Raw genomic sequence first — 16,841 nt, forward strand, 5'->3', positions numbered from 1 at the left:
CGCCATCTTTGGTAAAAAATTGGGCAGGTTGTTTGCTATTTCACGGGACGTCACTTCCGCTCTTTCTTAGGGCGGGGCATGACAACTTGTAGCAGTGGGCCTGGGCCTCGAACAAGATTTCAAGAAGAAAAGAGGCAGAAAGAAGAAAACACTCCATGATGAAGACAGGATCACCACGTACAACCATGAAAACCAAGAAATTGAATTCAGAGTTGATGTTTTTTATGTTGCTCTAGACACACTTAGCCACGGCAATAGATCTGAACTAGCTTCAGAAATCAACAGCATGTTTCCATGTATTTGGAACCCAAGTACAAATGACGCCAATTCCAGTGTCACAAAAGCTTGAGAGTTATGAAAATGCTACTTGAGAGATTTGATGGAAGAGGATGTTGTTAGAGAAACTCACCTTTTTAAACAAGCCGAAAGAGACACTATTTGGAAAAGTGACTTCAATTAAGTTAAACAAGATTTATGAATGAGGACGGCAGATGTTTTTCAATAGACCTGTGTTGTTCTAAGGATTTTTGTTTCAAGTACTGATTTCAGTTGCGGAAGAGAAAATTCAAGCAAGTCATCCCTGATTAAAAAACTTTCTCTGATCTACCATGGGCCAAGAACACATCTGTCAGTTAGTCTAGGCTCACTAACTAACTGCTGTCAAACTCTGTTAGCATCACTAACTGGCTGACAGATGTGTTCTTGGCCCATGGTAGATCAGAGAAAGCAGATTTAGTGAGCCTAAATTAAGATAGCATCAGAAATACATTTGCATCAAAAAGAGTAAAAGAGATAAACGTGACTTGTCTTTTATGATGATAAATTCTTTCATCTCCATGGTAATTTTTTTGGAAGAGTGGAAGGTGCTGAGTTTCAGATTTTGTCCTGGGCCCCCAAAACTGCTCTACAGCCCTCAAAATAAAAGTAGGCCTTTGGTAACCTGTCAACTTACGAGTTGTTTCAATTTTATTATTATTATTATTTTTCCATAAAAAGGGTAAAATAATATAAATATAAATAAGTGACATATCACCAGGCATGACAAATGAACACTTGTATATTGACATAAGTCATAAAGCCCACTTAGTCTTCATGTAGAACCGAGGTAAGGAAGAAATAACAGGCAGAAGAAAGAGATGTAGAGGCAACAATGCAGTTAAACATTTATTCCCTGATTTACAGAGCTCCCGTAGCACCCATTGACTTCAGTGGGGGCAGCTTGTGCTCTGAACATCTGTCATTGGCACAATACACAGATATAACACAGGTAGTGGGCTTTCCTAATGGTTTGTGAGGTAAGGGCTGGGATTAAGTTATCAGGATGTGTTGAGACCTTATATTTGTTAGGGATTTGGGGAGCTATTCCAAATGGTTTTGTTTTATTCTGCATGACTGGATTTTCAGTTGTTGTAACATTGGCCTTGACAAAGGTCTCATTGTGCAGCTGTGAATTTTGCTTTACTATGGCCTGGTCTACACTGGCGACGGAGGTCAACGTAAAGTCACTTACGTTGATCTCCGAACACCCGTGTCTACACTGATACTGCAGTTAAGTCTACTTAAGTCACGGCAAAAGCTGACTTTATAAAACCTCTCTGCAAGTGGCGTAGCACCTAATTTGAATTTATTGCTTCGATTTAGCTTCAATGTAGACAGAGCTTCACTTAAATTGACATTATTGGCCTCCGGGAGGTATCCCACAATGCCCCGTTGTGACCGCTCTGGACATTTGCGCTGTGCTGTACCGTGGTCACGCTACCTGGAAATGTCCCCTCCCCTCAAGCCCTGGGAAAATTTGAATTTTCATTTCCTGTGCAGCCAGCGTGGAGAGAGCTTTGTCGCTGTACTCCTCATAGCTGCTGCAAAGCCCAAACATGCTCCAGCATGGAGTCGACCAGAGGTCTTAGATCTCATCGGGCTGTGGGGCGAGGAGTCTGTTCTGGCTCAGATCAGAGCCAGCAAAAAGAATCTGGACATTTACGGGAAGACATCCCAGGGTATGCTGGAGAAGGGATACAAGAGGGACGTGCAGCAGTGCCACATGAAGATCAAGGAGCTGCGTCAGTCATATCAGAAAGCCAGGGAAGCTAACAGCCATTCTGGTTCCTCGCCCAAAACACGCCGCTTCTGTGATGAGGTGCGTGCAATTCTCAGTGGCGATCCCACTACGGTGCCGCCCCGCAGCATCGATACCTCCGCTAGGTCACAGTCCATGGACAATGATGAGGACTCAGTGGACGAGGAGGAGGAGGAGGAGGCTGAGGAGAGCAGGATGCAGAAGAGCATGGTGTCTGTTCTGCCAGAAAGTCAGGACCTATTCCTGACGCCAGAGCAGTCCAGCAGCACACAGGAACAGCAATAATTATTCCGGGGAAGGCACATCTGGTGAGTTTTTTTTTTTCTTCCTCTTCTTAGCAGTTCTGTCTTTTTACATTGAGGGGGCAGGAAGGGGATTTCAGGCATTTATCGGACTTTACTGGGGGGTTACCCACGGAACAGATTATTTATGTGATGAGATATGCTCCAATAATCATCAGTTGATATCTCATGGAAACTTTCATGTAGGTAATCCGTTAACCTTCGCAAAAGGCTGCCTTGTTCCTCCCTCCCCAGTAGGATACTTTGCCGCACCACGCTGCAATCAAGGGAGCCTGCATCATGGCAGAACACAGCATAGCGGCATAAGGGCCAGGCTGGTACCCCGCTGCATGCAGCAAATCTTCCCTTTCCTCGTGCATGACTCTCAGGAGACTGATATCGCTCATGGTCACCTAGGGAAGATGGCGCATGTTTAAAATACCCGAGCTATACAGCAGATGCCCTGTACCTTTGTATTCCCCATTGCAGTGTCCTACCAAGTCACTTTCATTACTTTTATTTGGTTTAAGTCGAGACTACACACACACACACACACACACACACACCGTGCTGTCCGCAGATCCCCTTGCTTCCCATCTCTGCAACGGCACAGCAAGCCAAGCCTTCTGGGATGTTAGGAATGGAATGAGGGTCTGTTTGCCCTGCATGGGGAGTATTGTCTACATTGTTGCAGTTGTATCATTTTCTTCAGTCTGCTAACAATGGCGACCTTGTGAATTTTTTTTCATTCTGTAGACACCTTGGCCTTGGCCCCACCTTCAAGAAATGCTGCGGAAAGACTATCGCAAATTAGAAAGGGGGGGGAAAAAAACCAAGAGATGACATGTTTGGCAAGCTCATGAATGTCTCTGCGGCTACAGAGCTCAGAGCGTGGCAGATGACCTTGTTCCAGAATATGGACATGGACAGGGAGAGTCACAGAGAAATGCAAGAGCATGATTGCAGTACCACGCAGGAGATGCTGTGAATCATGCACGACCAGGCAGACATGCTCCGGTGGCTTCTGGAGCTTCAGGAGGAGCAGAGGCAGGACAGAGTCCCGCAGGAGCCCCTCATAATGCTCCTCCACCTAAGGCTGCGCTGCCCTGCCCCTCTCCTGCCCCCAAGAAATCTTGGAGGAGAATGGCCAAGCTGCAGTATGCGGGATGGAGGCGAGCAGAAAGCAGTGGCAGCTCCGCTGACAGCTGGCCAGCAAACTACCACCCTACCCCTTGAGACTGTGAATGAACACTTCCCCCTTTCACCCATGACTTGAATGTTCATAAATAAAAGTTTGCATCATTTCAACACCTTTCTTTATTAAATCATATCTTGTCCTGGAGGGATTTGGAGGGTACAGATATCAATTGAGGGGGGGATGTTTAGCAAAGGCAAACATCATACAGGAACAGAAATCACTCCTGCATCTCATTGCAGAACCTGGTTTTCAAAGCTTCCCTAATGCAAAGCACTCCACGGTTCGCTCTGTGTAGTGCTGGCATCTGGCTGCTCATAATTGGTGGCCAGTCTTTCTGCTCCACAGCCCAACTCTGGGGGAACCTTTCACCCTTCACTTCACACACATTATGAAGAACACAGCACACAGATATCACAGAAGGGAGGACTTCTCACTCACATCCAGCCTAGTGAGGAGACTCCTCCATCTACCCTTTAAACGCCCAAAGGCACATTTTACAGCCATTCTGCAACTGCTTAACCTGTTATTAAAACACTCCTTGTCGCTGTCAAGGTGCCCGGTGTACGGCTTCATTAGCCAAGGGAGCAAGGGGTAAGCAGGATCCCCCAGGATCACTATTGGCATTTCCACACCCCTGATGTGAATTTTTTGGTCAGGGAAAAAAGCGCCAGCCTGCATATTAGAGAACAGCCCCGAATCATGAAATACGTGCGCGTCATGCACCTTTCCAGACCACCCCACGTAGATGTCGGTGAAATGATCCCTGTGATCCACAAGGCCCTGCAGGACCATGGAAAAGTATACCTTGCGGTTTATGTACTCGGTTGCTAGGTGTGCAGGTGCTAAGATAGGGATGTGCGTCCCATCAAAGCCCTCCCCCCCTGCAGTTTGGGAACCCAATCATGGCAAACCTGTCCACTATGTCCTGCACATTTCCCAAAGTCACTATCCTTCATAGCAGAAGTCTGTTGATGTCCCTGCATTCTTGAATCACGGCGGTGCCCGCTGTAGATTTACTGACTGCGAATTGATTCCCAGCCGAGTGGTAACAGTCGGGGGTTGCCAGCTTCCACAGAGCGATGGCAACTCTCTTCTCCACTGTCAGAGCTTGTCTCAAGTGAGTGTTCACGCGCTTTAGGGACGGGGCCAGCTCCAACCACAGTTCAAGGAAAGTTGCCTTTTGCATACGAAAGTTTTGCAGCCACTGGTCATCATCCCACAGCTGCATAACGATGCGGTTCCACAAATCTGTGGTTGTTTCCCGGGACCAGAACCGGCGCTCCACGGACTGCAGATGATGCGTTACAGCTGGCAGCAATCAGGAATTGTTCTGCTTGATAGATTGTAGAAGGGCAGCCTCGGTGGCATCGCTGTTGTCTGTGCTTCAGCTTCTTGCTCTACTTCGAAAATACTCGATGATAAGCCACGATGTATTTGTGACGCTCACAATAATAGTGCAGAGTTCAGCTGACTCCATGTCTCCACAGCAATGGCGAGACCGCAGAGTCAAAAAACGGTGCGAAAACAGTTTTCCTGTTTGTTTGGGGTGTGGCAGACGGCCGGCTTCCTTCTAGTGGATCTCACACTTCCCTGTCTGTAGTGGGCCAGGAAGTTGTCCGTCCCCCCATCTTCCCAGGGGAGGGGGTAGGGACCCGGGCCCACCCGCTCCTCCGGGTCCCAGCCCAGAGGCCCTATGAGAAGCAGCTATGTGCTGCTGGCACTGCTTTCCAAACTGCACACTCTTCCAAATTGCAAACTCTGCACCCTGGGCTAATTTCCCCCTCCTTCAGTCCTTCTGGCTTCTTGAGCCGGTACCTTCCTCCTGGCTGCTCCGCCACAGAACTCTGCTCTCCAGTCCGTTCCTCTGCACAGCTCAGCACTCCTCCTTCCTCCAGCTTGTGCACTGACTGTTTGGAGCAGAGGGCTTTTATGAAGCATCTGGCTGGTCCTTAATTGGCCTCAGCTGCTCCTAATTGCCCCCTAATGGCTCTGAGTTAGTCAGCAGGGAACAGAGCCCTGAGCATTCTGGGGCTCACATATCTCCCGGAGTGCTCCAGGCTGCAGCCCCTCTTCCAGCTCCTCCAGCACCTCCTGCTGAGGTTCTGGCTACACTTTTCCCCACACCTGTTTATTTACGCGCACCCCATCTGTGGCCCCGTGAAGTCGTGGGACCTCCTCGTCAACCTCCCCCTGGCGAAAATGGCCATCTATAACACTAGGGAGAGGAGGTTGGCAGGGGGGGTGCTCTGCGATTGTGGGACCTACTTCCGTTCCCTTGTGCACTCCCGCATCCGGGCAGAGTTCCTCTGGGCGGCGTCCGCTGGCTCCCTTGACACCTTCCAGGAGCAGTGGGCGCTGTCCGGGGCTCTCTGCTTGGTGTCCCCTTCTGGTTCCCTCCGTTTGACTCTTTGACCATCACACCCCTTCCTGTTTTCTCATTTGTTGTCCCCCATATTCAGTTGAGTCCTGGATCCATTGGCTCCTCCGCTTAGGCTGGGGGAGGGGCCTCTAGTGGTGGGTGGGCCTGTTCCTGCCCACCCACCCTGGACTCAAATAGTAGCACTCTCCTACTGCCCTCTGCCCTCGCTATATCACAGGGGGTAAAAGGGAGAGGGAAGCAGCATTGCATCATGGGACGATAGCAGCCCACAGTGCACTGCTTTGAAAGTCGAAATAAGCGTGGTGAGTGTGGACGCATGAGACCTGTGCAAACAGCGTGGTGTGTGCATGCTGCAGCGACTTCTAAAAATCGACTGGTGAAAGTCGACTTCACTCAGCAGTGTAAACATACCCTATGAAACACTCATAAGGTGGAGCTCAAGAAATCTGCATGTGACTTAGTTCAGGCCAAAAAAAAAAAAGCAAGCGTCTCCTTTATTTTTTAAGTACTTGGGGCTCTTCTCTGTACACCCACATCTGTAGAGCCATGGACAGAGTGCTGGATATTGACTTGATCAAACTATTGCAAAAATAATAGCTGTAAAAAGATATTAATAGAGGCAGTATTCTTGAAAACATAAAGGGACACCCTCAAATTGGATCTGCCTTATAATTTGGGTGGTGGGAAGTATCAATGGAATTTGTACTGAAGGAGGAAGCCAGCAGCCCTGTTGTGGGGAAGTGACTTGAAAGCTTGAAGGGAGGCAGGGACGATGAAGTGGCTACACACACATCTTTTGGATTCCAAACGTCATTGATATGGTCATGGTGCGAGGTATTCGCTAGCATAATTATTCATAGCCCTATAATTCAAATGGGAGACTCCCAGGTTTTCTCACTCAGCTCTCCCATTTCCAAAGTAGAGAGGTCAGGCTTGCCCCTTGGGTTGAGCCCATGACGACTTCACAAGGTAAACACACAGAGAAAAGAACATTTCTTTGTGGTCACGGATGGTGGTGGGGCGGGGAGGGGAGGCTTGTTGCACAAGCCTGTAGTGTTATGATGCCCGGCACAGTTCCCATTTCAGTGGCAACATAATGGAATTGAGCACAGCACACGTATTCAGACAGATAGCTATGTCGTTAGTAAACATTATGGACTATTGTACTCGGGATACAGTTTTTAGGCAAACTCTCGCTTATTTTCCTCCACAGAAATTAGTTTCAAGGTCCACGCTGAGGCGCCAGAGAAAAGAAAGCCGAAAAGACGACAACAGTGTGAGTGGAAGTTCAGCAAACAGATTCGGGATCAAAGACTTGTCCTTCATCCGAGTGTTGGGAAAGGGCAGTTTTGGGAAGGTGAGTTTTATTCCTGGTTCTTCATGGAATAGCGATGGTGCTGTTCTTTATTATTTTAATGGCTCCCAAAGTACATGAGGTGTTTCCCAAAGCAGATAAAAAGTAAGATCCCTGTCAGGAGAAACATAACTGGAAATCAGTGGGGCTGCATGGACGCTCAGCACCTGTGAATGTCAGGTTGATTATACATTTAGTATCCAGAAAGTCCATCTATAAGGGGAATGGGGGAGAGGGAATGAAAAGCCAACCACAAACTGAAACACTGGCTACAACAAAAAGGGAATACAGCCACAACCAAAAGGATAATGGCCGCATGCAAGCACGAATAACAGAAATAGCAAGTATGTAGCACACATGACAGCTGGCTTTGTCACTAGATGTCCACACTGATGGCCACACCCAACTTCACCAACACCAACCTCATTATCTGGCTGGACTTTCTTGCATCCCAGGGTGCAGTGAGATATGCTGCCTGCTGTCCCATGGCCGGTGGTGTGAGAGACCCCTCTGTCCTCCTGCCATGCTTGGGTGCGAGAGGGCAGGATTTAGCCCATAGAGTTCATGCTCCTGATTTGGTTTAGGTGATGCTTGCCAAAATGAAACAGACAGACCAGCTATATGCAGTGAAGGTGCTGAAGAAGGATGTTATTCTCCAGGATGATGATGTGGAATGCACCATGACCGAGAAGCGCATACTATCCCTGGCAAGGAGCCACCCATTCCTCACCCAGCTTTTCTACTGCTTTCAGACTCCTGTGAGTATGGCGGAGCTTCCACATTGCTCCCTGTGCACAAGGTAGCATGTGTGGGGCAAACAGAGCCTTTCTGAGTATTTTCCTCTCCTGCTATAAGCAGAGCTGAGTGGATAGCACAGCATCCACAGACAGTTTCCCTCAAAATCTGCTGTAGTCACAGTTTCTCCATGCCACTGATGGGGTTGAGGGCAGGGCAAAGGTTCCAGCAAGTTCCACTTCTAACATCAACATTCCCATTTGCCTGGTAGAATCCTGCCTTGTTCTGAGCTCCTTTACAAAACTGCAATGACTGGCAAGACCTTCTGTCCCATCCTTCCTGGAAACAGAGCCTGTGCCTGGGCCATTCCCCAGACATACTCACACCCTTCCCTCCTCTACACAATCCTCTGAACTGATTAGTGAGGGATCTCTGTCCTTGAGGTCCTTTTTAGAGACTTGAATGACATTGTGCTTCCCCCACTACAGCACAACTCTGCAACCTCAAAGAAATTAGATATTTTGGGGGGAAAAAACTGTTGGATCTTGTCCATCTTCCTAGCTAGTGCAGGATCAGATCAAAAGCCCACTGAAGTAAATGGAAAGATTTCCATTAACTTTAGTGGACATAGCTATTCTACATTGGTCTGGCCCTCTCTCTCAGTATGTGGATCTACATTGGATGAGCTAAATCATCCTTCCTGTGGAGATCCAAGTACCTTGCGTACTGAAGCTCTTTCAAACCATCACAACTCGTTTCTAGCTACGGTATTACTAGTCTATCTTCTACTGACAGCTAATAATACCTGCCTTCCCACTCAGAAAGCCACAGAAAAAGTTATCCTTTTTCACTGCTGTTTGATGACTCCCTAACAGGGAAAGAGTGCACTCTGGCAGCAACCTGATTGGTGTGTTTGTGTTTCATTTAAGTGGTGCAACCATCAGCCAGAGAGCTCAGGCATCATGCCAGGTTGGGGTGGAGCCCTAGGGAGCTACTCCCACATCATGGAGGAGAGATTTTTGTTAAGAGTTTCTATATTTCATGAAGCAGCCTACCCTGAGCAGAAACAGGGTTTATATATCAGCCCTGTCACAAGTACAAAGGGCCTTGGGTGAATCTCCCTTTGGTTTTCATAGTATAAAGGTGCAAGGGCCCAGTAAACTAACTAATGGATTGCACAGAAATATGATCAGAAAGGTTTGGTAACATTATATATTACTAGAGCTCAGATTTACTTTGACAGGACTATCTGCTGTTAATAGCTACCCTACTTTGCTATGACTTAATTTATTTAATTACAGTGTTTCACTGGTGAATCTCCCAATGGAGAGAGATTGGTTTGTTATCAGGATTGTCATGGAGCAGCGGTAAATGTCCGTGCTCCTATAAGAAATTCAAATAAAACAATAGAGACACTAAAAAATAAATAGATTTCAAATTAACATGGTTAATTATGATTTGTAGTGTTTGGGTCAAATTCTGCACTCATTCACACCAACTTTAACTCAGAGTACCCGGATTTGTCTTTGGTTTCTGAGAGCATAATTAGGTCCTTTTGCTGCTACAGAGAGACATGTATTGACGGGGTGAAGTTCACTCCTGTGATTATCAAATTATGAAAACAGGGCTTAGAGGCACTAAAGCAATGTGTAAACTTTATGCTTGCTCTCTGCACAGGGGTGAATTTCCTCCTGTATTCATTTCTGTTCTTTCTGTGAAGTTACATTAATCAAGCTTAATTGCTTAAAGTTTTTAAAATGACATCATTCATTATTCAGACAAGTTTTCAAAACTTGGGACAAACATTACAGTTGCAAATAACAAGGAAATTGCATGTGCATTGGGGTGTTTACTCAACCGAGTCCCCATTTACATACATAAGTACATGTATGCTACATGTCTTCCCAGAAGTAACATGTGGCCCAAGTTCAGAAAAATTGATGCAACAGGTTTACACCCTGAAAAAACTAAGCACATTTCTTGAAGGTTTGAGTTTGAGGGTTATCTATCTCCATTTCTAAATGATAAGGTGCCAGGCCTTTCATTAGAAATCTTAAAATAAGTACTCATTTTGAGGGCTGTTGATATTTTAAGGAAAATTAAGAGCCTGATCCTGAGAAGTGCTGAGTTCCCACATCTCCTCTGGGTGCCTGTTTTATATTTCCCTGCAGGGCTGTTTAACATCTGGAATAAACATAAAGTCTGGCCCCAATGGGAGTTGGAGATGCTCAACAGCTCCCTTTAAAAAGTTCAAAGCAGGGTTTTTTTTGTTAATGTATTCTTCATCACAGACTGCCGTTTGAAAATTGCAGCTATGAGCATCAAAAGGATATTGTAGCATAAATGTACATAAGGCTTTGCCAGTGATATTGCATTCCTGTGGTGGAGACTTTACTGTAGAAATGTGTCTGAAGTACTCTGAAACTTTGAGGATGGATGGGCAAGAGAAGCATTGGATATGTTGGTGGACACAGATGCCATTCGATCATCTAGACCCTGTATAATATTTGGGTGCAGTGAAACAAACGGTACTGCCCCAAGCTAGGAACAAAGCATGGACAACTGCTTTGCCGCTGATTAGAGAGGCAGTTCATTTCTTGATAAGAACCCCTGAATCTACTGTAGATAATTTTCTGTCTTTCTGGTCTGTGTCCGTACAGCGCCTAGCACAGTGGGGTCCTGGCCCAGGTGCGACCTCAATACAAATAATAATAAGTAGTAATAATCTTGAAAAGGCCCAGCTCTGTTACCAATCTTAGAGTCAACGGACCCTAAGGCAATCTATTTGCTGTTTTAAAAAGGAAATGTTTTTACCACTAGGTGGCAGGAGTTGACAGTGTACTTTTAGCCAAAGAGTCACATGTTTTTGAAGTCTAATGAGGAAATCTTGACAACACAAAAGGCTGGCTGAGGAAACCCATTCATGCTGCTCCTTGCTTACATCCTGTGTCTTGTAACTCCCACAGACTGATGGGGAGGATGAAGGACTTTTTTTTTTTTTTTTTTTTTTTTTTTTTTACTTTAGTGACTGAATTCTTTTCATCCAGGAAAATAAAATGCCATGCCCTTCCTTTCACTGGGGGATTGTTAGCCGTGTTAAAATTCAGCCTGAATGGATGTCTGCTCTTTGAAGTCCACCCTTCCAACTGGTATTTTTGATGCTGCTCCACAGGTTTTGTAATCACATATCTTTACACGAGGGGTGATTTCTGCTTAGCCTAATGCAGTTACTGTCTCTTTCCATAGGGTTTTTGAGCCATCCATCAAATGGCATAGAGGATTATACCCCTGCAGTTGTATCCTATGGTATGCCAACTGTTCCTATAGCCAACCTGGGGATTCTAGGGAACCACATGTATGAATTCCTTAGTGTCCATAATCACTAAAGAATACTCCTATGTTTATTTATACGATGTCCAGGTCATCATAAACTACAGTGATGAGCACAGTATAAATATATTCCTAGACTGAGGGAGAGAGATTTTAAGGATTTAGACAGGAATTTAGAACAAGGGGGTTTGTTTTTTTCTAGAATGTATTAATCAAATACGTTTTCACTAAACAGAACCCGTTATTTTGGGGGCTGAGGAACCACTATTTCTGTGAGGATAGTTGATTTTAAATTCTTTGTCCCAGCACCCGTGAAAATAACTGGAGACATCAGTTTCCCATGCAAATGATGTCAAGTGGCACCCAAGTTAACGTTTCTAGGTTTTTCTCCTAATGCCCTCATCCCTTTCTCCTAGTGACCACAGGGTACTTTCAGAGGATTCTGTCTCCCTGGTATGCTATTTCAGGCACTGTCCTTGTTAGCAGGGCTGCATATCTGGTCATCCCTGTGGCTTTATTTTCCATGTCCTTATGCTGCCAGTTGCTGAAGCAGAGAGCTTTGAGTGTGTCATTCCAGAAATAGTGAGATCTGAGTTTTTGGCAGTGCGACATGCTTTTCTGTAACGAACACCTTCTCAAATGATAACTTACAAACAGGAATACTCTTGAAGCCAAGAAGAACTGGGAATTCCAGAAGATCTAATCACTGAATAGTATCATTTTGCAAAGCCCCAGGAGGCTTTGTAAGGCACATAGACTTCTGTCCCCTTAAAAGATGCTAGCTGATGTCATGCCACGAAAATGACTCAGTAGACTGGGAAAGTTACACATTTGCCTCTAATGGCTCCCATGGTACTCAGATTGTTTTTTCTAGAATGAGCATCGCCGTTATGTTACAAATCTCCCACATGGTTAAGCAGATGGGACTGTCCTCAGCCTCCGTGTCTTTAAAATTGACTATAGGAAGAGATCAGGCTAAACTTGAGTCTGGGCATATGTTACATAAGGGATCTAGCTGTGATTACTTTTTAAGAGGACACCTTCAGTTTTGTTTCCTCTAGGATTACATAACGTATGGAATGAACGCTGAGGCTGGCCTTGTAATCTAGCAGCTACCTTGAAATCAGAGGGGAAAAATCTTGGAGGTTCTGCCTCAAAAGGGTTCACAAGAGCCCCTTAGGACTGGTGGGGCTATAGCTACTGCTATATTGATGACTTTGATCCATTCCTGGTGTTGTAAACATCCATCATTTCTCTAGTGTCTAGAAATAATTGGTAGATACGAGTAATTTGCAGATACCTAAAGCACAAATGAATTTGTTGGATCCTTTTTCTTGCTGACTAGATCTTTTTCTTTTTTCCTCTGTGGCAGCAGCCGGCAATGACTCTGCTACCCAAGAGGCAGCTATGTTTAAAAAAAAAAAAAAAAAAAAAAAAAAAAAAAAAAACCCTCCATGTGTGGGTGTTCGCTGGACAGGACAGATGAGGGGAGGGGAAAGAAAAATAGGTGGAAGGACAGTTGCCTTCTGTGGCATGGCCTGAAAATGGTTGGTGATCAGGGTTTTTGCATGTGACAGAGGCCGTCCTGGATATGTGTATGGGGGAGAGGGTGAGCAGACAGCATGGGTCGAGGAAGGGAGGCAGGGGCGGGAGGCTTGGAAAGTCTCCTAGCTCACATCTGCCTAAAATGGCTGTGGCAATGGGCCACCTGTAACAGAAGCCATCGCAGCGCAATAGCACAAATAATAATACATTGTAAACATAGATACTTATGCCGAAATTTCCTCCAGAGGGTCTGCCTCTTATCTCCCAGCCTGGGTTTCTGGCTGGGACTTGGGCTCCGTTGTTGCAGGGCGGGAATCGGGTTGGCTTTCTATCTGGCTGGCATCAAGGTCCTGGACATCCTGGATATCAGGGGACAGCTCCTCAGTTATCCCCTCACACGCATCCTCTGATGAGTGGTGTTGGTTGTCCTTGGGAGGGACGGAGAGAGCAGCCAGAAGGTTCCACAATCTTTCTGGGATGGGTGGTTGTGTGTTTATGCAAAATCCTGTCCGGTTCCTCAGAAAATGGGTAGGTTACAAGTCCCCTGCCAGATTGTTTCCTGTCATCCCTGGTTTTAATACAGGTCCGACTGAGCTACTTGGTTTTTATCTGCTTGGCAGCAACATTGCGTGCACACAAACAATAGACCAAACTAATTCAGTTTGCAGCAAACCTAGTCCACTGTGGAAGAGGACTCCAGAGTTTGTGATAAATGCAGAGTTTGTGCCCTGTCTGTGGTGGACTGCATTGTGTGTATACAAGCATTTTCAAATTGGATTAATTTGACTTGATCCAGTTTAAACCCCTTTTGTAGATAAGCCCTCTGCTACAACATTTGGTTTTTGGCTGAGAGTAATGAAGAAGACAATAAAAATGTCCTGTTTCTAGGCACGGCATGTTCCAAGAGGATCAGTGGCGCTTGGCATTCCTTTGGGTCATAAGTAGAGGCCAGAAAGGGAAGCATCATTAGGGGCCTGCTAGAAAGCCCTTTGAAGTCAGACTGTAGCTGAGGTACTCATGGGTAGGGATGGGTAGGTTACCGTCTTCCTTCCAGGTGTGGAATAGCATCTTCTCCGGCCATCATCATCACTGGACTGTAGATTAGATTACAGGATTCTGCAGGAGTGTCAAAAACAGTGCAGTTCCTGTTAGCAGAGCGGATTGCCTCCAAACCATGGAATATGACAGGAAACATCAGTCCAATCCTAGCTGTGAATCCTACTGCATGTTCTGATTTACACTGGTGCCATGTAAAATATGACCCTCTCCATGCAGGAATTCATACAGTATTAGCTTTAAATATCACTGCTATTAGCTAGCATGGCTTTCCTGAACTGTGTGGACAGGGAATTTTTGATAGGAGAATGATGTTATAGAGCCATTATATAAGCCTCCATCTACAATGGCTTATTACATGTTTTAGCATGTAGTCAAACACAAGCTATTATGTTTCATCCAGGGGTCACTGGATGATATTATCTAGTCTGTATTATGCAGGAGGTCAAACTGGACGATCTAATGGACAAGACCCTTCTGGCCTTGAAATCTATGAATCTGTGGCATAAAACGGCTTGAAACTGAACCAGTTTACTAACAGCATGTGTGGCTAGGGGCCAGCTCATGTTAAAATTAGTGCTATCATAACTTGGCTGAGATTCAACCTTGCTGAGGCAGGTGTGATGCTTGTTTGCCTGGGGAAGCAACCTGCACTGCTTTCCAGGTCATATTTAAGAGGTTGGCACAGACCTGACCCATAAAGCCTGAAGGCCAACACTTTCAAAGTGACTCTTCGGGTGTCTTAATTTTTGGACCACCAACTGGAAAGGTCTTTGGCCTTGTTTCCAGAGGTGTTGAGCACCCACAACTCCATCTGAAGCCAGTGGGCGCTGCAGGCAATCAGCATCTCTGAAAATGGGGCCAGAGTTGTCTCAAGTCACGCGTGCACAAACTGAGGCACCCAAATCCAGTGGCTACTCCTGAAAATGTGGCTGTAAGTGATTTGGTCCCAGAAATCTGTGGAGAGCCTTCCTTCCATGTGTGGTCTATGGCAGCTACAGTAGCTGAGAGGCCCACACTCACAGTTCCCTGGCTTGAATGGGAATAGTTGATGGTTGGACATATTCAATCAAGAGCCCTTGATTCTTAAATTTATTCCCCTTCTAGAGCTTAACAGAACCTGATTTTCTGACCTACCAAACATGTAGCAAGGGCTACATAATTTCTCTCACTCTTCATGAGGGGGAAGAATATTTTGTTTGCAGTGGTTGGAAGTATTTACTTTACAGATTAGAACCCAGAGGATTGTTTTGGGGGCTTTTTTGTATGTGCTTTTATTGTTTAACTCATTGTTTAGGCCCCGACATTTTGGGGTTCATTTTGGGGTAGAATTTTTTGATCATATGATGACTTCACCATGGAACCTTGATGTCATTTAAGATGTACCTGGTCTGAAGGGAGGGAGAGGAGCAACATATAGTTGGCAGGAGGTACCTGTCAGAGGGTGACTGGCCCTTTAAGAGGAGTTGGGATTGGGCCCAACCTCACCTGTGTGACTGGTCAGCTGCCTCCTAGCTGAGGTTGATCAGGTGATTATAAAAGCCAGCAAGTGGTTCAGTTGACGAGGATTGCTGCAGGAGAGAGGTGGGTTCCTGTTGTTGGCCAAGGAGCAGAGGGGAAAGAGAAGCAGGGGGAAGGCCTATGGGCCTTTGTCAAGAGAATAGCTTTGTTTGTACTGAAGAAAACTGTCCCAAAGGAAGGGCCTGAACAGACTTTTGGGTATGGTGTTAGCCCTGGGGCTGGGACAACTGGCCAGCAGCCCTCCGGACTTCAAAGGGTGCAATGTTCCAGAGAGGTGAATGTGATTAATTCGAAACAGTACAAAATTGGTGTATCAGACAAGGTCGCAATTACAGGGAAGGGGTTAAGAAAACACATGGACATGGTGATTTAGTTGGATGCTTACTCATGTACTGACGAAGTGTACCTGATTCTCAGAAGTGCTGGGCACGCACAGCTCCAACTGACTTCGACTGGAGTTCTGGATGCTCAGCACTTCTGAAAATCAGGTTTAGTGTTCTCTCTCTTTCTCACACACACTGGCCTTCACTCAGAGAGCCGCTGGATAAATGTTACAGGAAGCTGGAAAGAACCAGTATAATTGTCTGTGCCTCAGGGGAGCTTCCTGAGTTGCCTCACTTCAGCAGTGCTGTGTATAGAAGTTGCTGTTGTGCCTGCTATCAGCAGTGTAAAATAACAAAGCCCTGTCAAATGATGACTCAACAGTTCCTGGAGTTGGGACTGTGACGTCAATAATTCATTGTTGTAAGCACTAAGAACGGACCCAGAGCAAGAAACTGATCTGTTTTTCTCAGAAATTTAGTCACTAAATACAGACCAGCCAAGCCGCTAGATTAAATTCTTCTAGTGACTGGAAGTCCTCTGCCCTTTCAAAGGACAGCCACAATGTATGATTTTGCCTGCTTTTGGAGAAATAAATGCAGCATGCTGTTTACTCTGTCATTTCTGAAATGTGTTAGTTTTTCGTTGTGCCTTCGTTAACTAAAAAAAGAAAACAAAAACAACAAAGAAAGAAACCCCAGCAGTCCACAGCCTGTAGGTTTATAGCAGCTCATGTCTGTTTGTGCTGTACTAATATCCTGAGGGCCACATAATACTATTTGTGGCACGCTGAAATTTGATTTTGCCTAGGCATAAATTATTGCTGATAGCAGCATGAATTTATGGAGTGACTGAAGCATGCAAATAAAATGTCCAGTGAAACCACAAAAAAATCAGTTTGAAATTAACTGTTAATGGCTGTATTTTCATTGTCCCTTTCAGTGCCCACAAGATTTCCAAATGGCTAGCTGAGCCCTGTGCCACTGGCTATCATTCGTTTGACAGTATTGAAGAACCATAGCTAATGTGTATGAACAATTCCT

The 16,841-nt window shown here is 45.6% G+C and overlaps 1 protein-coding gene across 1 annotated transcript in view; it reads left to right on the plus strand.

Annotated features, from left to right (window-relative positions):
- PRKCH (protein kinase C eta) overlaps positions 1–16,841 on the plus strand; it is a 170,010-nt gene that overhangs the window by 80,090 nt on the left and 73,079 nt on the right. The window contains exons 8-9 of the mRNA XM_067554909.1: positions 7,150–7,293; positions 7,875–8,048. Coding sequence (XP_067411010.1) covers positions 7,150–7,293; positions 7,875–8,048 — 318 coding nt within the window. The remainder of the gene's footprint in view (positions 1–7,149; positions 7,294–7,874; positions 8,049–16,841) is intronic.

Source organism: Emydura macquarii, unplaced genomic scaffold (genome assembly GCF_026122565.2).
Source record: "Emydura macquarii macquarii isolate MOO-44397 ecotype Brisbane River unplaced genomic scaffold, CSIRO-AGI_Emac_v2 contig_1551, whole genome shotgun sequence".
Taxonomy (NCBI): domain Eukaryota; kingdom Metazoa; phylum Chordata; order Testudines; family Chelidae; genus Emydura; species Emydura macquarii.